Source organism: Oryctolagus cuniculus, chromosome 8 (assembly GCF_964237555.1).
Source record: "Oryctolagus cuniculus chromosome 8, mOryCun1.1, whole genome shotgun sequence".
Classification (NCBI taxonomy): domain Eukaryota; kingdom Metazoa; phylum Chordata; class Mammalia; order Lagomorpha; family Leporidae; genus Oryctolagus; species Oryctolagus cuniculus.
The window spans coordinates 44,184,991-44,209,526 of record NC_091439.1 but is presented as its reverse complement, the minus strand read 5'-3'; the positions used below and the strand labels follow the sequence as shown (position 1 = coordinate 44,209,526).

Sequence of the window (24,536 nt, the reverse complement as noted above, 5' to 3'; positions counted from 1 at the left end):
TGTGTAGGGGTAAGTGTATATTGACAGATATTTTCTCTTTTTTTTTTAGAAAAGGCATAGATAATTTATTTTCAATTAGTTATTTTCAATTTTTATTTATTTGAGATACAGTAAAAAAAAAAAAAAGCTCCCATCCTTTGGTCTACTCCCTGAATGCCTGCAACAGCTGCAGCTGGGCCAGGACCAAAGCCAGGAGCTGGGAACTCAGTCCAGGTCTCCATGTGGGTGGCAGGGACTCAGTTACTTGAACCATCATCTGATGCTTTCAGTAGGAAGCTGGAATGGGGGATGGAGCCAGGTACTCCAACCCAGGCCCTCTAATATGGAATGTGGACATCCCAAGTAGTTTCTTAACCACTAGGCCAAACACTTGCCCCAGATGTTTTATTTTCTATGGAATCACAAAGACAGAGAAATACTTTTCCCATGTAACCCCTTTCTCCTTAGGAGCAAAATGTTAATGAAAATGAAGAGTTAGACATGTAAGAAAGAAACTAGGAAGAGAAATTATTTCTAAAATTATTGAAGGGTAGGAATTAAGGCAAGTATATTCTTTTATTTCGAGCTGTGTAATTGGGCTTTAAACAAATTTGAGCCTGGAAAAGAATGGTCATAGTACAGCTGCAACAGCAATGAAATGGACTTTATAGCCCTTTAGGATTTATTATTATTGGGGTCCTCAGAAGAAACAAAACAGGGACAAAAGGGTCTTTAAGCTGGGGACAATTGGGACTAGTGAATGACTCTGTCTTCTCCTGAAGATACAGGTTCATCCCATTTTTTTTTTAAATTTAAAACAAGTTTATTTTATGAATTGAAATACATGAATATAAAGGAGTCTTCAAAAAGTTCAAGAAAATGCATATTATGAGAAATCTATGCATGGATATCAAAATTTTTTTCACACCAAAAAGAAACTTATCCATTCAATTTTAAATGTGCTCTTTGAAGTGCCCTCATAATTTCTATGTGAGGCTATCAGAGCATTATAAGCCAGCCTACTAGCAGACATGCCCAAAGGTGATCAGCATCTTTTAAAACCCTTAAAGTTAGTCAACGTGGTATCACATGAGTAGAATTGACCCATTATCTCCCTCCCTGTAGAAATTTGTTCTGATGAAGCACTGCCAAACAAAAAAATCAATTTTCTTTTTTTATATAAAGCTTTTATTTAATAAATATAAATTTTGTAAGTACAACTTTCAGATTATAGCAGTGACATTTTTGAAGATAAGTGGATATTAACAAAAATGGTGAAATCAAATGATTAAATTGGGACATCCCCTACCTCTGAGATGTTATTCTACTGGTGTCCAAGCTACATTAGATGTGCAACTACATAAAAGCAACCATTCAGAACAATTCTTGCACTATTTCATGTCCTTAATATCAAGTCTACATTTTTCTTTTCCCAATAGTTACCTAACTAAGGTAACAGTTCTCTTACAAATTTCTTTTTTCCTCAATAAATGTGTTATTTAGCTTTTTGAAGATTCATTTATTTATTTGAAAACCAGGGTTAGAGAGTGGAAAAGAGAGAGAGAGAAAGAGAGAGAGAGAGAATTGATTGATTCTCAGGCACAAAGCAAGGAGCTGGATCAGAAGTGGAACAACTGGAACTCTAATGTGTTCATTTAGGATGCCAGCATTGCAGACAACAGCTTAACTTGCTGTGCCAGAACCCACTCTCTTTCAAATTTCATACAATATGAAGTGTTTTCTCTTATTAAAATATTTTCTCCTAAGAAACATGTTCTTGTAATACAACTTGGTGAAAACCTGTACAAACTATAAAGAGGGAAGTGCTATGGTAAGCTAGAAAGCACCCTGAAACTCAGGTGGCTCTCCTTTGAATCTTGCCTCTCTGTTTTACTTGCTGTGAGATCCCGGGACAATTACTAAACATCTCTCTGGCCTGGAATAATAATCCATAATAAGGGATAGTTCTGCGTCACTTGTAGGGTGAAAGAGCACAGAGAATAAGCTAAGGTGAATCATCCAGTAGTTATTCTACACTAATTAACACTAGCAATTTAGTCCAAAATGTTCTTTTGGTTGACAAGGAAAATAGTGTTGAAAACAAAACAAAAGCAAGCTTAAGAGAAACCACCCCATGCCCAAACCCTGAAAGATTTTCTTCCACCCCCCACCCCCCCCCAAAAAAAAAACAAAGTGACTGCATTCTTCTCTTTAGGTGATGCTTCAAGTCAGAGAGCACGTTCCCTGTGATCACTGAAAACCTAAAATATGCCTGGTTTCGCATTTCCCAAGAAAGACAGGTCATATGACTTCCTGTTTTTGCAAAGGGACACAGCGATTCCTCCACAATTTCCACAAACTCCATATGTAATAATGAAATAAGAGCCACAGCAAAGGGTGCAACCCTTACAATGAGTTGCAGCAGAGAAGTCTCCAGACAAATGATCCCAGGATGGGGACCCAAGACAGACTGGCTGACCCATGCTTGTGGAAATCTGCCTTGTGGGAATGGACTTCGCACTCTGAGCATGGGATCCTCTTCCCACATTTGTAGTCCACCATCGGGAATTCAAATGAAATTAGGTCTCATTTAAATTGGATTTTCTCCCATTATGTTAGCATTTACAAAATCTTGCCAATGTTTGGTAACTCACTAATTGGTAATACGATGATTTCAAACTGGATAGTTAAATCGTGTTTCACTGCTGCTGGATAGACGTGTAAGTAGCCTATCAAGAATGTTTTCTTATCTGTTCAGTTTTTTTAAAATATTTATTATTTATTTGAAGGCAGAGTTACAGAGAGGCAGATACAGAGAGAGAGAGGTCTTCCATCTGCTGGTTCACTCCCCAGAGGGCCTCAACGGCTAGAGCTGCGCTGATCTGAAGCCAGGAGCCAGGAGCTTCTTCCTGGTCTCTCACATTGGTGGAGGGGTCATCTTCCACTGCTTTCCCAAGCTGTAGCAGAGAGCTGGCTCAGAAGTGGTGCGGCCAGGACTCAAACTGGCGCCCACATGGGATGCTGGCGCTGCAGGTAGCGGCTTTACCTGCTACGCCACAGCACTGGCCCCTATCTGTTCAGTTTTTATTCTGGAGGGCACACTTCAGTTGGCAAACTTAATATACCTTTAGAAATGAATATTACAGTTCACTTCACTAATCTAAGGACATAGACATTTAAAAATATGCCATGGTATCTTCAGGTAGTTGACTTGTTACTTCTGTTTTTTATTACTCACTTTTATTCAAGTAACACCTGAGAATGATTTGTCTCTTTGATAAATAGTAGTAAAAAGTTTCTGAAAATTAATGTAATAGAAGGATAATTCTTTCTCAAGACCTATGGTTCAGAGGAATTAAGGACTTAAGCTGACACTGTTTAATTTTCTAAGGTTCTTTCACCTTCCCATGTATATCCAGACACTGAAACAAAAATAGTTTGAGCTGGAATTAAACAGCATAACTTTCCCAAGCTGAAGCTAGTTTCAGCAGCATGTCTGCATTGCTTTATTTGACTGCATATTCAGCGATGCTCCTGGTTTTATTTAGGTACTTCTAGAAACACAGGTGTTTGTGGGTCTCATGACCCTGTTAAATATATCCTCGCAGAGAAGATCACAAGTTGAATACAAACAGATACTGATTAATTGGATGACCTTGATACCTCTAAATCTGCTCAACTTTTAGACATCTGTCATTATAATTTAATTGCAATGACATTTTAGATATATTAAATTTCCATTTTAATTGAGAAGTCAGAATTATTTTTCTCACCAAAAAATACTCAAATCCATGAGAAAGAAAAGCACAGATTTTTATCATAAATTCATATATGCCTGGATTACTTCTGTATGTGTACATGGAACACAGTCAAATCCATCACCATCCCATTAGAACTTTATCGTTCAGATTCTAGGTCACCTAAAATTGAAGCAGGCTGGTAGTTTCTTATCATCTTAAGGAAACAGTGTGTCTGCAGAGTCATTGCAAGTTTACCGTTTTATTTGGAGTGAAACCCTCCTTTAATTTAGGTAAGTGTATAAACCTTTTCCATACTACTTTTAGGTTTATGGAGGCCAACAATGAAGAACATGGATCAAGTCAAATTAGCTAAAGAACTCAGCCCCTATGAAGAAAATAGAAGCAACGTTAAAAAACTACAACTGCAGAAGCTTTTTGCCCCCAGTGAATTCACATTTTAAAATTTTACTTTAAAAATTATTTTCACTTTATTTGAAAGACAGAGAAATAAAGACAGGCAAAGAAGATCTTCCATTCAGTAGCACATGCCCTAAATGCCCACAACATCTGGGACTAGGCTGGGCTGAAGCCAGGAGTCCTGAACTTAGTCTAGGTTTCTTACATGGGTGGCAAGGACCCAAGTACTTGAACCCAGACCTACTTTCTCCCAGGGTGTGCAATAGCAAGAATGAAATGGTGTAGCCAGGACTTGAAATATAGGATGCAGTTGTCCCCAGGCAGTGACTTAACCACTGCACCACTCACCTGACCATATACACACACACACATATATATTTAAGTCAGCATATAGTATCACTGCACCAACAGTGGATTTGTTTAAATCATAAAATCTTCTTTGTAAGTCCAATAGCAATATGCTGAAGAGAGTTTCAAGGAGTGGCGCATAATCCATAGGCCCAATCTCATTTCAGGGACATTCCTGGTTAAAACTGGCTCCTCAGACATGATCAGGATCTCAGCTGTCAGAAGCCTTTTCCTCTCTTCACAGAAAAGGAAACATGACCAGGCACAAGTCACGGAGGAGACAACATGCAGCTGTGCAGAAACAAGCCTCAGTGAACACGGAAACAAAGCACTCTCAGTCAAACTCCGTCTCTGCCGCTGTCGTCCTCCACGGCTCTGTGCGTCTACTGATTGACTCTCTTTTCTGACGAGGAACCTATGAAAAAGAGCAGCAAAATATTTCAGATTAAAAAATTAAAAATTCACACCTCTTCTTCCGGTTTAGAGCTAACATAAACTTCTAGACTTGCAAAAAAAAAAAAAAAAGACATTTTATTTATGAGCTCCCCACAAGTTTACACTGAGATACTGAGAGGTGGGAATTGGAGGGTTATTGTTTTAAGCATTGATATGCGCTATTATTTTGTGAAATCAGTTGTGACACAGTTCTAATCATGCCTGGAGAGGAGAGTTCTATACTAATTCTCATTTATGCTGGCGTTTCAGTGGCGTGAGCATTTTCTTGTGAAAGTAAGCCATAGATATTGCTCTTAGGTTCAATATATACTCCACAGAGAAAGATTACTTGCAAAATGAGCTATCTCTAAAAAACATAGTACTGGATACATGACTGTCCAAGCCAAAGAAAAGATCATAATGTATCTTAAAGAGTGGTATGAAAATGGTGGTATATTTTACTAGGACGAAAATAGGATGTCACAAATGAGCATCACTATGGAGACAATTTCAAGAGGTTTATTCTTGGTCACAGGAAAATAGTCATAAAAATGCGAAGAAAGAAGTTATTTACCTCATTAATGATAATTTTTTTAAATGTTTATTTTATACTTATGTTGTACATTTGGTATACCAAATACATGTTGAACTAGCATTTTGGTAACATAAGCAGGCAGGAAGACCGTGAGTTATTTTCCTATGCATAAGAAAACACACTGCTGTGATCTGGGGCTGTTGATGAAAAGGTATCTTAAAACGCTGAGAACAAAAGTTTGAACCCAGAAATATAATTCACTGATCTAACCAATCTGAAGTGAAGAGATTACCTGCTAATACTACCTATCGCTAAGTATCTTCTTAAAAACATTTATTTATTTATTTGAAAGTCAGTGTTACAGGGGTGGGGGGAGAACAGTGTTACAGAGACAGACAGAGAGATCTTCCATCCACTGGTTCACTTCCCAGATGATCACAATGGCCAAGGCTGAGCCAGGCTGAAGCCTAGAGCTGGGAACTTCTTCAGGGTCTTCCTTGTGGGTGGCAGGAGCCCACACACTTGGGCATATTCCTTGATTTCACAGGCCATTAGTAGGAAGTCCGATCGGAAGTGAAGCAATGGAGACCTGAACAGGTGCCTATATGAGATGCTGGTGCTGTAGGTGGAGGATTTTCCCTCTACTCCACAATACTGGCCCCCCTAGGTATCTTAAAATACGGAAAAATGAACTTCTTTGTGATCTGTGAAGTGCTTTATGAAATAGGTATGGCACCAAGAATCATTATTCCCAATGAGATAGGCTGTAGCCTGTCAGGTAATCTATGGTAGAATGGAAATCTGAATAAAACCAAAGGCAGGTCTTTTGTTTCTGGAAGGGAGACAGCAGTTCCCTGCAGAGCGAAGGTAGGAAGAGACTTCTGCCCTGAGACGTGGCTCTGTAGTCATAATGGAAGGAAAGTCAAATTCCCCAAGGGAGGCCCAGGTCCTTACAGTGCTGCAAAGAGGTGGTTTTGCCTCACTGACTGGTGAGGAACTCCACTCAGTAACTGAGCACCTGATGATTGACTGTAATGTTACAGTCTGAGCTGTTATGCTCACAAGAGCGCAGGCTAAACACCCTGATGCAGAAGTGAACTTAGATATGAACCAGGGATGAGGTGGCCAGGGTCCTGTCTTGACTCCACATTGAGATTTGCTGAATTGGAAGCTCTGTGAATAGTAGGAGGGGAAGGGGCGGATGCAACAGAGCCATGAACAGGACTGAGATGACCGGTGTCCATGCACTCACTAACCACCCAGAATGTGGACCCTTACGCACCAACAGTAAGGACACCCAGCAAGCATCCTCACCAGGTGGGATGCAATATATCACATATGCATCACTTTCATTCCTGTGGGTTTTTATCTTCTGTTTAAAAGAATTACTATAATTTTACTTAGCTGGTGGAACTGTAACTATTGCAGACTTATATGCAGTGTTCCCAGCTAAGATCTATCTAGCTGATCTCTCTCTCTCTTTCTGTATACATATATATTATATTGCATTATATTACATATGATATATTATATTATGTATACTACAATATTTAGTACTTAGAAGACCATGGTTAAAAATATTTATAACTTATGGGTTAATGTATATTAAAATATAGTTCTATAGCTTATCTAATATTCCCTTAGTGAAATCATTAACTTTACTGATAAAACTGACTTTTATAGCATTATAATATGAGTGAGGAGGCATTTCTCCTATAATTCTATATTTAAAGGCATAAAACTATCATCTTTAAATTCTGAGTAATCTTCTATGTTAGCCACTGGTAAAAAAATTTTTTTAAAAAGTTTATTTTAATGGGGCTGGCACTGGCACAGCAGGTTAAAGCTCTGGCCTGAAGTGCTGTCATCTCATCTGGGTGCCGGTTCTTGTCCCGGCTGCTCCTCTTCTGATCCTCTTCTGATCCAGTTCTCTGCTATGGCCTGGGATAGCAGTGGAACATGGCCCAAGTCCTTAGGCCCCTCCACCCACATGGGAAACCAGGAAGATGCTCCTGGCTCCTGGCTTTGGATCGGCACAGCTCCAGCTGTTGCAGCCATCTGGGGAGTGAACCAGTGGATGGAAGACCTCTCTCTCTGTCTCTACTTAACTCTGTCTTTCAAATATAAAAATAAATCTTTAAAAAAAGTTTATTTTATCAAAAACATTTTTAAAACTTTAATTTGTTAAAAAATTGTTAATCTTTTACTTCACTCCTCAAATGCCTGCAACAGCAGGAGCTGTGCCAAGCTAAAGCTAGAAGATGGGAACTAAATCTCAAACTCCCACGTGGGTGGCAGGGACCCAACTACTTGAGTCTTGCAGGGTATGCATTAGCAGCAAGCAGGAATTGGGAATAGAGCCAAAACTTGAATCTAGGTACTCTGATGTAGGATGTGAGTATCTTAATTGCTAGGCCAAACATACACCCCCCCCCCCAAATATTTTTAATACTCTATCTGTATTAAAAGGTATGCTAATGCAGTCTCTCAATTTCTTTTATTTTTTACATCTATTAATCAGGTTTTACTATTTACAATGATCCCTGTACAGGAACTTAAAAAATACTCCAACTAATCAGTCATTTTTATTACATGCAAATAAAATGTAATGCTGAGATATAAAGGCAGTTATAAAGAGACACACACTGAAACAGATAATGGCTTTCAGAACAGGGCCATCACAATTTATTTGAATCAAATGCATGTAAAACCAACATATTGTTATATTTTCCATACTGTATAGCATAGCATAATCCCTATTGCTTAGTGGTTGCAATGTAGGTTCTGGAATCAGACTTGCCTGGGCTTGTCTATGTGCTGGACAGGATAAATTATCTCTCTGTAACTCAGTTTCCATATTTGTAAAGCAGGGACCACAGCAGTATTCATATTTTAGGACTGCTATAAATATTAATGATATGTATATAAATATATATAAAACACCTACAATTGTTTCTGGCATGTAGTTAGTGTTATGTATTGAATTGTGCCCCCCAAAAGATGTTTAACTCTTAAACGCGAACCTATGAATATTGGCCTTTTATTGGACATACTATAGGGCCTTTTCAGAGGTCATCAAGCTATGACAAGGTCATAATTGTGTTGGGTGGAACCTAATCCACTATGACTGGTATGCTTATGAAAAGAGGAAAAGCTTGGCACCAACATAAACACAGAGACAAGATAGCCCAGTGAAGACAGAGGCAGAGATTGGAGCTACACTGCCATAACTTGAGGAATACCAAGAGCTACCAAAGCTGAGTGAGGCAGACGAAGGGCCTTCCCAAGAGATCTAGATGAAGCATGACCCTGCCAACACCTTGATTTTGGACTTGCAGAATTCCAGAGCTGGGAAGAATAAGTTTGTGCTCTTTTAAGCTACCCAGTGTGTGGCCCTTTGTCACGGCAGTTCCAGAAAATTAATTCAAACAATTCTCAGTTAATTAATTGTTATTAAACATTAGTAAAGGTCAATTATAATAGTGAGGTTTTGATCTTTTATATTTTAGAGAAAAAATGATATTTGCTCCGAACACAGTCTTGCACATCAATCCAAATATGCAAAAATTGAGCTCATGCTCATTAGACAAGTTCAACTCTGCACCATATGAAACATTTGGAATGCACAGAAATGACTGGCATGCAATGTAGTCAGAAAACTACCTTTTTGGACATTTCAGAAAGGAAGACACAAACAACATATTTGCTAACTCTATTATGCCATATTTTTTCCAGTGACATCGAGGTCATTTTGCATGCCTTTCTGATAACATATGAAAGAAGATGAAATGCGCTTTGTAAAACCATGTCTCTAAACAGACACTGAAACTCATTAACATTTGCAAACTTCAGTGGATTCAAAACACCATTATTTAATGTTATATGGACAGAAAGCCAAGTCACAAATTCCTTAAAAATCTTCATTTAAAATCTTTAGTTTTTGAAAAGAGAGTTGACTTTCCATGTGTCTCCAAAACCCCCTTAAAGGAACCATAGGCAAAGCTGGAAATTATTTGGCATAAGATGTTTGACATGGTACTCAGTACCTACCACCCTTGTTCGTTGGCCAGGGCCCCTTCAATGAGTCTCTATTCTTTAGAGGGCTCTGCCCTGGTCCCCTTCAGCCATAGTCCTCCTCACAGTTTGAGCATCCTTTCATCCAAAATGAGCTCCTGGCACCCACATGCAGACCCTAAAATCCCCTGTGAAAATGATTTTTTTAAAATGATCTTTAAATGTATTTACTTATTTGTTTTGTTTGAAAGGGAGTGACTGATCCCCTAGTTCACTTCCCAATTGTGCACAACAGCCAGTGCTGGGCCAGACTGAAGCCAAGAGCCAGGAACCTAACTCCTATGTGAGTGGCAGGGACACATCTAAGCCATTACCTACTGCCTCCCAGGGTATGCATTAGCAGGAAGCCGGAATGAGTAGAGCTGAGACCTGAGTCCAGGCACTGCAATATGGGAAACAGGTACCCCAAGCACTATCTTTGCTGATAAGCCAAATGCTTGCCCTATCTTTTCTCTATTTGATTTGATTTTGATTTACTTATTTGTTAGGGAAAAGAGAGCGAGAGAGAGAGAGAAAGAGAGAGAGAGAGAGAAAGAGAGACCACTCATCTGCTGCTTCACTCCTCAGATGCCTACAAGAGTTGCGATTCAGGTTTCTCATAATTCAAAGCACATGTTTTAGAATTCTATGGGAAGATACTTCAGAAAGTACATGAAAAATGGAATTAGAAAATAAGTTTATTTTATTGCAAAAAATGTTGAAATCCATGCATTATTTCTTCATAATATGCATTTTCATGGAACTTGTGAAGTCTTCTCATGCATCAAAGAAACTCATTGCAGTGCTAAATTTTAATATGATATTAATGCATGTTACTTAGAGTCTTCAAGTCTCAGTTTCTTCATGTGTAAAATTATATATAATAAAATTTCTTCCATAGAATTGTTATGGAGAATAAAGTAAATAATATTTTTATCAAATATTGGTACACAATAGAAGTTTGTTTTCATTGTAATTTTATACCTGTTGATTCTATTACACAGTATGGTTATATATTATAAAGCTCATTATATTTTTCCTAAAGAGAAAAACTGAATAGGTCTCATGCACTGACTACACACTTTATTTCTGTGTATTTTATGTGGTTTCTGAAAGACATCATACTTCCTTTCTAGGAATATGTTCTATAATTTTTAATTTCTATCACGTTGGTCCAGAGAAATCCAATAGTGATGTATAAATGACTGTATGATGTTACTGAATTTTGTACTGAGTAACTGAATTTTCTAGCAAATAAACTCAAATTCAAGGAGAAAATATCTTTAGTAGTGATTCCAGACCAATATAAAATGGAAAATTATTGTGTGGCAATTAAGCTATTATACAGCAATGGATTTCTAAAACAGACATTATTCCACAATCCCTCTGGTTAATAGTGTGTCTTTCTAATAAACTCCATTATAGCTGGAACCCAAGAACTTCATTAAAACCAATGATTATATTTAAAACAAAGAAAAAAAAAGTCCTATGGTTTCTGATAAATACGTGGACATTTTATCACAGAAATACCACTTTTATATTTCTTCTTTATGATGCTACTCTAAGCTATGGATTTTGCTGATGTGGAAAGCTAATCAGGGTATGTACTGTACAACTCCAGGAGACTCTGTTCACCCGAGGATCCTCTCAGATCTATGAAGTCACAACCTACAAAACTACATGTGATATCCCTGCATCTCTACTCGTATACCACCATAGGACCACTTGTGTTAAAAACCAGAATTCTGTGTTTGTAGTCCTGAACTGAATGAGATCAAGTTTCAAGCATAGCCTGAAATTTGAGCTTGTCTAGATAGATTCACATCGATATAAATTAACAAGTTAAGTTCACAGGTGTGTGTCATGTGAGACTTTAAACATGCAGCAGGCAATTCTGATTTTGATTATACATGAAGAGAACAGAAGTGGGATTCTGAGTTATAGCGCATTTTATATGGGCTTCTCCTAGGTGGCCTCATGAGATCATAGAAACAAGCAGTAGAAGCACAGAATATTCTGGAAAGAAGAAGAAAAGAAAAAAAATCTAGAACAGTATCTTAACAGTGAGTACTTTATAGGTATCTTATTGTTTTTCCCAGCATATTTGGAGGTGGGAGTTGTGGGCAACCCTAGCCTAAAATGAGAGCATTGCATTGGAGTCTGACATTTAGTCATAAGGGAACACAGTTTTGAGCCTTTGGTTTCCTCTGTCTGCCAGTGACATTTAAAACATCTGTCTAGCAAACTCAACCTGGGATAGTGGGTGCGCATCTGTCCTTTGTAGTAGACTCACAGAGTTTGCTATTGTTACAATGCAGCTCTACTTAAAGTTTTTATTTCTAACCCCAGATGGAATTCTGACCCTCAGAGTGGAATAGGAACAGAAGCCAGAATTGAGATTCATGCATTTCTGCATCTGAACGTTTTCTTTGTCTTAAGGAGTTCAATTTAACCCCAGGTGCATTAAATTAGAATTGTGTATGCAACACAACTTTATAAGGCCCTTTCCCAGTACGAGTGAATGTATGTTGAGTAAACATCCCCAAAAGATCCCATTAAAATGTAAACATGAAAGAATGCTCAATACGGCTGTGGTCTTACCATTTGCCTTGTGCTGTACATCTGGCGGAAGCTGCTCAAAAGCATGCCACTGATAGTCTGGCTGTGTGGAACAATAAAACATTATTATAGCAATATGGACTTCAAACAAAACATAGTGGGACATTAAAAATATAATTATACTATGTGGCTTTTATTAAATGGGCAACACAAAAGTAATTTTCTATTCAATCCTGTTGCCAACCTCACTCATCCCACTCTCTTCCATCACTACAGCCACCATCCCTCCCTACTTGCTCCTAAAACCATTCTTGATTTGGGTTTGGTCAAAATTTTTACTACTTTAGGGTTGACGGCTGTTTTCTTCTTTCTTTCTCCTCCTTTCTTCCATCCTCCCTTCCTCCCTTCCTCCCATCCTCCCTTCCTCCCTTCCTTCCTTCTTTCCTTCTTCCCTTCCTCCCTCCTTCCTTCTCTCTCTCTCTCTTTCTTTCTTTCACAGATGTGCTTTGGGAATGTACCCAAATATAAACACTTTTTAAAAACTCACTATAGTCCATAAATAAAGCAAATCAACTTACTATCAGTAAGTATTTTTTTTTTAAGATTTTATTTATTTGAAAGGCAGGGTTTTAGAGAGAGACAGAGAGAAAGCGAGAGAGAGGTTTTCCATCCGCGAGTTCACTCCCTAAATGGATGCAATGGCCAGACCTGGAGCAGCCAAAGCCAGGCCCAGGAGCATCATACGGGACTCCCATGTGGGCAAAGGGGCCCAAGCACTTGGGCCATCTTCCACTGCCATCCCAGCTGCATTATCAGGGAGCTGGATTGGAAGCAGAGCATCCAGGACTCAAACAGGTGCTCAAATGGGAAGACTGTGCTGCAGGTGGTGGTTTTACTGGCTATGCCACAGTGTCGGCCCTGATAAATACTCTTTTTAAAACCATCACACTGTAGGCCTTGAGATGGCCAGGGTGGGAAAAACACATTTGATGTTTTCTAGTGGTTCAAGGAAGAAATGTAAGCTCTTAAATGAGGACATGGCTGGTAGAGGGTCAGGATGGTAAAGTAGGGCAAATCTTTCCCTTTCTACTGTTCCCAAGAATAATCTATTTTCTAAGATACTCAAAGATAAAGTCTAAGTTAGAGACCAGATTTTTCTCTTTAGATTTTCTCCTAGGCTTACACCTAATTAAGAACAGCTATATATTGAATGCCAGGGAACACTCAAGCAAATTGCATTGAGTAATAATAGGCTATAGGCCTAAATGATCAAGGTAGCTCCAAGGCTGCCACCCTTGTACTTAGCCCCTTGGAACCAAGCAGACTCAGTTTTGTCTGCCCACAGAGTAGGTCTTCGTTCTTGCTCCAAATTCTTTCCTCTGCCTCTGACTTCCCCACAAGATACAGAGGATATAGACATTTTGTTTTATTATCTAATTATTTCCTAAAAATAACTGTAGGAAAATGTCTCTAGCAGTGAGCCAGGAGGGAGTATTCACAGGCTGGTTGGCCATGAAAAGCAGGCCCCCAACTTCGATTACCTGACAAAACACTGAGAAGTGGCACATTCAGTAAAATCTGACCCCACATCAACCCAATGAGACATCTAGGTTCTTGGCTCCTTTCGGCCCATGAAAAAACTAGAGGAGGAAATGAGATCACCTCTGTTTTTTATGTTCTCGTTTATTTTTAGTTGTCTCAAATCACACATAGGATAAGTGATGTGACCCTCAGTTTTATGTTCTAGGAGAGCTGCCAAAAAATGGTAAATATATTATATATCTACCAACACTATTGCACATGATTTAATTTAGGCTTCGAGGTAAGAAAGAAATACAGAATATTCTCTTAAAATTAACTCTAGTAATTAAAAAAAATTTATTGTTATGCATGCTACTTGAAAATGTAGCTGATTAAATGTGGCTTGGAATTCTTTCCTTGATGATAATTCTATATTATCTGCACTGTGTTGCCTCTTCTAATTAACACAGAAAGTTTGATGAGTGATGGAAGTTCAATTGCTCTCTTCTTTTCATACATGAAGATAGATAAATGCAGCCATTTTTGCTCCCAGATCCACTTGATTGTTTTATTGCTTTTATAGTTAACCTTTCCCAAGAATATTTTTCTGAAGTAAATTTCTATCATATTTTGTTTCTCACAATCTTAGTTTACTTCGACATCCTTGAAAAAAAATTTCAGGGGATGATCGCTTGTGTTTGACAATACCGAGAAACATTTCTGGTACAGACAGAAAAATAGCAAACAGGTAGAGAAAAAAGGAAATGGGGCATGGAGTGAGGACAGAATGAGCAACTGGCAGTTACATGGAAAAAACCAAGTGCTCAGCAGGGTACTGTGTAATATCAGGGTCAAATAAGAGGTGCTCATTCAATCCTGGCATCCTTCTCCCTTGGGAAGAAGACTTTGAGTCACACTCAAATGAAAAAGTATGAGAGGTTTCAAGCAACCAAGGGAATAATGCTTTTGGTAAGGGTTCTGCCAGGAAAATCCTGATAAAAATCTTATATATTGGCACAATTAGAAACTCTGTTAATTAAAAAGAAACACTAATGGATGGAGAGAGTGGTCTGAAAAAGCACAAAATGCAGAAAAATGCATATTTTTTCCCTGTATAAAATTTCTGTCTACACGGGCAAACTAGAGGAAGAAGCATCTATGGGGGAAGGGTGGGTGGAATACTGGTATGGAGAAGCAAAGGAAGGCTGCTTCGGGTCTGGCTTATTTAGGTTGACTGTCCAAATCAATTCCACTCACAAATAATTGCTCAACTGTTCATTTCATTTTGCCTGGGTAGACACAGCCGTGGAGAACAACTTAAGTAGGTCACTTTTTCTTGAATTCTTTAAGAAAATCCTTTCAATTGGAAAATGTCAAAAACTATTTTGCACATATGTAGTGATAGCCATACTAGTTCAGTATAATTTTACAACTGAAGAAAACATCTCTCTCTCTCTCTTTCTCCTATGTCCATTTTGCTTTTCTTTGCATGTAAAAACATCCTTTGGGTAGACTCAGATACACCAGTTGTAAATGACCCACATAAAATGTTATATGTTCATTCAAGGAACCATAGCTCAATTTGACAAGTTTCTGTCAATTTGTTCATATACCCTGTGGATTAGATGTCTTAAAGATAAGTAGAGTGTGTATAGATCATCCGAACTTTGCAAGTGGGAAGCTGAGATAAAATAAAGGTTTGTTCTATAGAAACCGTTATATGCTAAAATCCCAGAAATACACATAATTTCTACCAAAAAAATACCAAGTCCGTATTTGTTGAAAAGAGAACTCTTACTTACTGGGTGCTCCTGTTGATCCTGCACAGCCCCAGGGACTGTTGGTACCCATGGATCCCGCAGGTGGAAAACCAAGCCACAGTTACAGGTAGGGAAATGCATCTGAGGAGAACAATGCCGTCAGTTCACTGAAAGTGGGTGGAGTCGGGGAGTCACACTGACAATTTATACAACACGGTTTGCTTTAAATCTTGAGGCGTAGCCTATTCTGTTGTATTTCTGACTCAGAACAGTTAGTGTATCGATATAGACTCATGGTTGACACAGGTGAGGCTCATGGTCCAAATCTTATAAAAGATGAACTGTAATTATTTCTCCCATTGGAAAAATTAGAAACACTTAAAAAGTATGTATAAAAGGCTTTCTGCTTCTGAGTTATCTTCATGTAGGATCCACACAGAAAGAAAATCATAGAAAAGAATGCTGATAAATTGCAGCCAGAGACATAACCAAAGTCCAGGGAGGAAATTAGCAATGAAGGGAAATAATAACTATTCTTTAAGATGACTAGGGAACCAATGGGGATGGAATCCTTCAGTGCTCAAGAAAATTTTCTGTTTTGTAGAAAAAAGAAAAATGTCTTTGGTTTCATTTTCCACTGTGAATTGGGTGAACAACTGCAAGAACTACCAAGGAAATGCATTTCCCAGGTATCTGTGGGCCTATGGAAAAAAGTCTCCTTTGGGTGAATTCACACTAAGGCTTGAGCTATTGGTAACATGCTCTGTGAAGCATGTGTTTTTCATGAGTGTGGGGGTTGAAAGGCTGTAGTGGTTCCTAAGAACTATCTATCTATTGATGTTTTAGTCAATAATGAGAAGCATGAGTTGCTTTAGGCCATCCATAGCAGAGTTTGAATATGCCTTTAATTCAGACCATGAGAAATGCTCTTTGTGGAAATAATGTGTGGGTGAAACTTAAAATTGCCATTTGAGCCATTACAAGAGGGCTCAGGTAAGGATCAACATACCTGTTTTAGTTGCTTTTCCAGTTTTTCTTTCTCCATCTGACAAGCTTTGATCTATGGACAACAAAAAAGCATTTGCTTACCAAGGAGAGTTCAAATAATTAGCTCCAAAGCTACTTTTGACCCAGTTGTCCATGATCTGCTCAGAGGCCCACGGAATGTAGCATCAATAGCACACACAATGGCAATGAAAATAGCCATGTTTTGGCTTTTCCATCCATACATGGATTCTTTCTCAAAATTCCCAGATGAAATTTTAAAGTTAGATTGCTTTAAATCGTTATTTCGTTTTGTTGATGATATTATAATTCTCAGTTTTGTATTGATCTATTTAGATATAGACACAGAAACAGCTTCCACTGCTTACTGGATGACATTTAAGTTCTCCAAAGTAAGTTTTAGAAATTGTACACATGGAAAGGCATTTGGTATAGCTCTTAAGTTGCCACTTGGGATGCCCACACCCTACATCTGAATGCCTAGATTTGAGTCTCAACTCTGCTTCCCATCCAGCTTCCTGTTAATGGACATTCTAGGAGGGAGCAGGTGACGGCTTAAGTACTTGAGTCCCTGCCACCCACATGGGTGACCTGGGTGGAGTTCCTGGCTCTTGACTTTAGTCTGACCCAGCTCTGAATGTTGGTAAGTTTTGGGGTATAAACCAGCAGATGGAATATCTCTATATTTCTGTCTCTGTCTTTCTTCTTTCTATATTTCAAAATGAAAAAAAATGAGTTATATATACACTAAATATATGCCATAAACTTATGTGTGTGTTTTACATGCAATGACTCATTGGATCCTCTCAATGGTCATGTGATAATTAACATAATTATCTCCATTTGATTGACAAGGATACAGAGATACAAGATTCTGAATAACTTGCTCAAGGTCACACTGCTATCTTTTGTGGCTTCTCACTGTTCAAGGCCCAATTTCATCTAGCATGGCCACCTACTCCAGGTTCCTTCCACATATGGCACATGTACAGGAAGCTGGTTTTCCTTTGACTTTTTAGTCATGCCACCATCTTCCCTGAACTCCATGTTCCATATCCTTGTACAGCATAGTTCAAAAGTCCCCTCCCGAGGAAACAGCAGAAGAAACTCTTCCAGAACGCGTGATTCACAGCGGACCTGTGTGGAGAGCGTGGGAGCCCACAGTTCGGGACACCAGCGGCAGACTCAACACACCAGCGCTGGAACACAAGGTGAGCCGAACCTCAATAGCCCGAGACACCGGCAGGCAAGCAGAGAGAGGAGACTAGAGGGAACGACCCCCGGGGGGGAAAAGTTCACCAGGCTAACTGGAAGAGAGAGAGAGAGAGAGAAAAAAAAAGGTGACTGGTACGGACACGGGTTTCTCTCTCTCTGCTCACCTCTCAAGGGCGAGCAAGACAAAGAGCAGGCGCCATCTTGGACATACGTCATAAGCAGAGCGACCTCAGGTCTGCACCGGCCCTGAGCCTAGCAGAAAACCCTGACTCTGGGCGGGGCGAATTAACAGGAGATTAGGACCTAGTAAATTTGTGGTGCTACTGAACTGAGACTGTGAAAAAAGAGACGGTGGGGGAGAGAACTCACGGAATTCACCTGAGTACTCTCCAGAGACGCTACAATTCCGTAACTTTGGCAACCCAGTGGGAGACTGAAGGAGAATTTGAACCCACTCTGAGGGCCAAACAGATTCCCTGTGTGGTCCTTGGGAAAGAGCTTCCGATCTCTGGCTCCTGTGGGTATATCATTTGCCTGCTAACTACCTCCAACTTCGTTCAGCTGTGCGGAATTACTTCCCTTTTGAATCAAAAAAAGAAAGAGAGAGAAAGAGAGATTTACCACTCCTAACCTGGGAGTGTCACCTTTGGGACACCAAACAGAGCTCTCAGGCCACACCCATCTCAAGCCCTAAGGCTCCATCAAAAACAGATAGTCCACTTAATCTAGAGTCATAGTATAACAAGAAAAAGCACCACAGTGAAGAAACCAAATATCTCCAATATGCCAAATAACAAATGCAAAAACCGAGGTAATAAAAACAAGGAAGTCACCATGACGCCCTCAAATGAAAAAGACACCCCAATTCAAGATTATGAAGATGATGACATAGAAGAAATGCAAGAAGCAGATCTCGAAAAATTGATAAGAACATTAAGAAGTTCTCAAAAACAAATTCTTGAACTACATAAAGCCTTAATGGACAAGATAGAAAATCTCTCTCGTGAAAATGAAATATTAAGGAGGAATCAAAATGAAACGAAACAATTAGTACAACAGGAAACTGTGATAGTGACTGAAGTGAAGAATTCAATAGATCAAATGAAAAACACAATAGAGAGCCTTACAAACAGAATGGGTGAAGCAGAAGAGAGAATATCGGACTTAGAAGAGAGAGAACAGGAAAGGATACAGTCAGATCAAAGAAAAGAAGAGGAAATTAGAAATCTAAAACATATTGTCAGGAATCTTCAGGATACTATTAAAAAAACCAACATTCGGGTTCTAGGAGTTCCTGAAGGCATGGAGAGGGAGAAAGGATTAGAAGGCCTTTTTAGTGAGATATTAGCAGAAAATTTCCCAGGTTTGGAGAAGGACAGAGAAATCCTAGTACAGGAAGCTCACAGAACCCCTAATAAACACGACCAAAAGAGATCCTCACCACGACACGTTGTAATTAAACTCTCCACAGTGAAACATAAAGAAAAGATCCTAAAATGTGCAAGAGAGAAACGTCAGATTACTTTCAGAGGATCGCCAATCAGACTCACTGCTGACTTCTCATCAGAAACTCTACAAGCTAGAAGGGAATGGCGAGATATAGCCCAGGTACTAAGAGAGAAAAACTGCCAGCCCAGAATATTATATCCTGCAAAGCTATCATTTGTGAATGAAGGTGAAATAAAGACGTTTCATAACAAACAGAAATTGAAAGAATTTGTCGCCACTCGTCCAGCCCTGCAACAGATGCTTAAAGATGTGTTACACACAGAAACACAGAAACACGGTCATCAGTATGAAAGAAGATAAAGGAAGGAAACCTCACAGCAAAAGATCACAGGGAATTCAAAGCATATATTAGAACTTATCTTTGGCAAATGGCAGGGCAAAGTTACCACTTTTCATTAGTCACATTGAACGTTAATGGCCTGAACTGTCCAGTTAAAAGACACCGATTGGGATTTGCTTTTTAACCTGATGCAATTTTAAATGATGCTTAATTTTGTTTTTAAATTTCAAATCCTAGCTCTTACCCATACATGGAACAACAATTAAATTGTACATGTAATTCGCCACTTTGCTACACTAACATTGTTCCAGGGGTACTTATGATGTACTTTTGAATTTTCTATACATGCAATAATGACATTTGCTAGCAGTTTTATGTCTTCCTTCCCAATATGTATGCATTTTGTATCCTTTCTTTGTGTTACTGCACTGTCTAGTAATTCCACCATAATATTGAAAAGTAGTGGTGAGAAAAAGACACTTCCCCCTTTCCCCAACTTAAGGGAAAACTGTCCAATTTCACTATTAAAGTTGGTTTTGGTAGATATTCTTTATCTAGATGAGGAATTTCTCTTCTGTTTCTTGTTTGCTCAGTTTTTTTATGCCAAATATCTTTTACAAAAGTTGATGTAACCATTTAACATTTTTGCAGTTTGTGTAGTATGTCCAATTTATTGATTTTTTAAAATGCTGACAGCCTTGCTTACGTGGGATAAATACCACTTGCTTGTACTACATAAAATTGTTGGATTTTACCTATTATTTAAAAAAAAGAGAGATTTCTAAAGGCAACCCAGAGGAATCCTTAATCCAGTTCTTCATTAGAAGAGATGTGCAATTCGGGACATGCTCAAGCTGACTTACCTCAAACGGTAGAGTTAGAAACATACCAGGGGATTCCAATTCAATCCCATCAAGGTGGCATGTACCAATGCCATCTCACTAGTCCCAGTGATCAATTTCTGTGCACAATTGATCATAATGATAGGACTAGGAACCAAAGGGATCACATAAACAAGAATAGTGTCTGCAAATAATAGCTGATAGAATCAAAAAGGGAGAGAATGATCCAACATGGGAAGTGAGATACACAGCAGACCCATAGAATGGCAGATGTCCTAAACAGCACTCTGGCCTCAGAATCAGCCCTTAAGGCATGCGGATCCAGCTGAAAGGCCCAGGGGAGTATTTCAGGCATGGAAAGCCAAGACACTCTGGGGAAAAAAAAAATGAAAGATCTCCACGAGTGAGATCCCAGTGGAAAGAACGGGTCATCAAAGAAGGAGGTACCTTTCTCTGAAGGGAGGAGAGAACTTCCACTTTGACCATGGCCTTGTCTAAATATTATCAGAGTCGGTGAACTCAGGGGGCTTCCATAGCCTTGGAAACTCATGACAAGAGCCTAGGGTGATTACTGATGCCATAAACAAGAGTGTCAATTTGTTAAGTCAACAACAGGAGTCACTGTGTACTTACTCCTCATGTAGGATCTTTGTCCTTAGTGGGCTGTACATTGAGATTTAATGCTATAACTAGTACTCAAATAGTATTTTTCACTTTATGTTTCTGTGTGGGAGCAAACTGTTGAAATCTTTGCTTAATGTATGCTAAACTGATCTTCTGTATATAAAGAGAATCGAAAGTGAATCTTGATGTGAATGGAAGGGGAAAGGGAGTGGGAAAGGGGAGGGTTGCGGGTGGGAGGGACGTTATGGGGGGCAAGACATTGTAATCCATAAGCTGTACTTTGGAAATTTATATTCATTAAATAAAAGTTTAAAAAAAATAAAAAATAAAAAAAAAAAAAAGTCCCCTCCCAAGTAATACCTTTTCAAGTCCCACCCATTAGAATTATTTGCTCCTCCTTAGTCCTCACATTTAGTGTTGCACATTTACTATATGACTTTTCAATTCAACATATACTATGTACAGTCACTTCTCCCTATTTGCAGTAGTCATGTTCTGTAAAGTCACCTGAAACACTGAATCAGTGAATACTGAACCATTGGTCCTAGAAGAAATACAAGGTTAAGTTCCTGCAAGACTTTGGTCACAAAATTTTGCTGACTGATCAATGCATAACCTTGTTTTATGAGTTTGTGTTTAAAGATACCTTAGTCTCATTTAATACATATTGTGGATTTGTTAACCCTTACACCTGCACGGAACTTAGCTAACACACATATTTCTCTGTAAAGGCACTGCACAGCCTCTTGTACTTAGAAACACAAAAAGGACTTTTGCACCATGCTTGAAAGCAATTTTAAACAGTGAAGTCATCAACATAAAGCACACAAATGTGAAAAACATGGTGCTAACTAGACCAATAGAAGCACGCTTGTTTACAGAGCTTCACCTCACCTTGTTCTGCCTCAGCTAGGAATATGCATGACAAGTGACTGATATTCTGATGCTTAGTGTGCTACAAGATGTCTCAAAAATGCCACAGGTATTGATTTGTGGTGACAAATACACTTAAGCGAGTAGGCAAATTCACAAACACAGAATTTGCAGCTGATAATGACAGACTGTCTATGTCTTTTTCACTATATTCTGAGTCCTTTATTCCCTCACAGCACAAAGCAGAATGCCTTGAGGAAAAAAAACAAACAAACAAACAAACATCAAAGTCAGATTGCAAGGAAAGAAAGTAGCATTCCAAGTGTACAACTAAATTAAACTGCTAGATGTAACCCCTTCTTTTTTTTTTTTTTTTTTTTTTTTTTTTTTTTTTGACAGGCAGAGTGGACAGTGAGAGAGAGACAGAAATGTCTTCCTTTGCTGTTGGTTCACCCTCCAATGGCTGCTGCAGCTGGCGTGCTGCGGCCTGTGCACCGTGCTGATCCGAAGGCAGGAGCCAGGTGCTTCTCTTGGTCTCCCTTGGGGTGCAAGTGTGGGGAGCAAACCGGACTAGACTGTTACTGGAATTAAGACTTATTCTATGCATCTGCTCTCCCACAATATGGCGCTGGGAGAGAAGTAAACAGCTTCCGCACAGCTGCCTCCAGTTCAACCAATTAACTGTAGGACTTGCTCCTGATTGGAGAGCAGCGTACTCAGCCGAGTTGGGATTGGCGGAGGAGGACTATAAAGGAGGAGAGAGACGGCATGCACGAGGAACATCTATGGGGAACATCTAAGGGAACCCGTGCAGCCCCCGAGAAAGCCGGCCGGCGGTGTGCCGCTCCCCTGCGGAAGTGGGGAATGCGGCCAGGGGGAACTGCCCTTCCACGGAGGTGGAAGGGATAGTAGCCAACCCGGGAAGAACCAGCAGCAAACCCGGGGAGGGCCGAGCAGACGAAAGAACAGCGCAGGGTCTTGTGTTGCTCCTCCATGAAGAGGGGGAGCGACATAATGGTGCCGTGACTCGGATATGAAGCCTAGGCAGGGTTTAGTGTCGTTCCTCCATGAAGAGGGGGAGCGACATAATGGTGCCGTGACTCGGATATGAAGCCTAGGCAGGGTTTAGTGTCGTTCCTCCATGAAGAGGGGGAGCGACATAATGGTGCCGTGACTCGGATAGCAAACTTAGGAGGGAAGAAACGGGAAGAATTGGGAAAATATCGGAGAGAGAGACTAGCAAACAGCCTAGGGAAAATACCGGAGAGAGAGACTAGCAAACAGCCTAGGGAAAAGCCGGACGAAAAGGGTGCCGGAAGAAGCTGTTGAAAGCCTAGGCATAGACTCGGATACGGACTACGGGGGGAAGCTGGGAGAAATCTCTAAGGTCGAAAGCGAAAGTGAAAGCTAGAACAAACAGACTCGGACGCGGACTGTGGGGAGAGGCCAGGAGAAATGAGGGAGGAATATCGTTGGAGGAAAGCTTGGGGAAACATACCGGGTAGAGAAAAATGTTAGGGAAATTGAAGCCGCGGGGGGCAGGCCGAGGCGGAAACGAAAGTCACTTTGGGGTTCTCAAGTTAGCCCGGGAATGGGGGGCGAAAAGTTGAAACCAGAAGCTGAGACGTAAGCCAGATTGGGATCCGTCTGATTAGCCCGGGGAGCAAAGGACGGGAAGCCAGATCGTGGGGCGGAGACGTACGCTGGGTTGAATTCGCCAGGCTAGCCCGGGGAACTTAGATTGAATCCTAGTGGCGGAGACGCAAGCTACGCTGTGTTACTCGCGGAAGCCGCCGCGTGCAGAGAGAGCACGGGGCGTGAATAGATAGGGAACGCTGGCGTAGGCCGTGGTTCAGACGCGAAAGGGTTAAGCGTGGAGACCGCGGAGCCGCGCAAAGCCGGGAAGCTGCGCAGATGAGAGAGGCGCGCGGGCTGAAGCGGCGCAGAGCCGGGAACCCGCTGGCGGGGCGAGGTGCCGGGAAGCTGCGGGGATAAGAGAAACAGAAGTTTGGAAGTGAAGTAAAAGAAAAATAGGAATGCTGGAAGATAGAAGTAAAATGGGAGAAATAGAAATGCCCGGAGATAGAGAAATAGAGAAAAATAAGGCCTCCCCTCAACATGCCAATTAGAAGGCTTGGATTCGGTCTGCCCGATTAGTGAGGCGATGAGTACCTGGGCGGCTAGCCGCAGGTCACCGAAGACAGGCACGAATTAACATCAGTAAAGCTTCCCCACAATGCAACAATTAGGAGGCTTGGATTCGGTCTGCCTGATTTAAGGCGGTAAGCGCCAGCAAAGCTCGACCAGAGTATGAGCTGCAGGTCACCGAAGATAGGCACAAACCAACACTAATAAGTCTCCCCCACAATACGGCAATGAGAAGGCTTGGATTCGGTTTGCCTGATAGGTTTTGTAAACACCTGCAGGCAGTTCTAGCAGAGCAGAGCATGCGCTGCAGGGCACCGAACACAGGCACGCATCAGCGCCTAAAAACCTCCTCACAATGGCGAAGAGAGGACCCGGATTCGGTTTTCCTGATTGATAGGACTTGTAAGAGCCTGTGGCAGCTCTAGCAAGTAGAGCAGAGTGTGTGCCGCGGGACACCGAAGACAGGCGCGTATCAACGCCAAAAATAAAAAGAAAGGGGGATCTGTGGGGAGCAAACCGGACTAGACTGTTACTGGAATTAAGACTTATTCTATGCATCTGCTCTCCCACAATATGGCGCTGGGAGAGAAGTAAACAGCTTCCGCACAGCTGCCTCCAGTTCAACCAATTAACTGTAGGACTTGCTCCTGATTGGAGAGCAGCGTACTCAGCCGAGTTGGGATTGGCGGAGGA

The 24,536-nt window shown here is 40.3% G+C and overlaps 1 protein-coding gene across 4 annotated transcripts in view; it reads right to left on the bottom strand.

The window, feature by feature from the left end:
* Positions 1 to 2,732: 2,732 nt before the first annotated feature.
* TNIP3 (TNFAIP3 interacting protein 3) overlaps positions 2,733 to 24,536 on the bottom strand; it is a 67,658-nt gene continuing 45,854 nt past the window's right edge. For 3 of the 4 annotated variants that reach the window (XM_051819819.2, XM_070047668.1, XM_070047667.1), the window contains 4 exons: positions 16,357 to 16,407; positions 15,390 to 15,488; positions 12,109 to 12,169; positions 2,733 to 4,899 (listed from right to left, as the gene is read on the bottom strand). In XM_051819819.2, coding sequence (XP_051675779.1) covers positions 4,868 to 4,899; positions 12,109 to 12,169; positions 15,390 to 15,488; positions 16,357 to 16,407 — 243 coding nt within the window. In that variant the 3' untranslated portion in view covers positions 2,733 to 4,867. The remainder of the gene's footprint in view (positions 4,900 to 12,108; positions 12,170 to 15,389; positions 15,489 to 16,356; positions 16,408 to 24,536) is intronic. The other variant, XM_051819818.2, reaches the window with a different exon arrangement.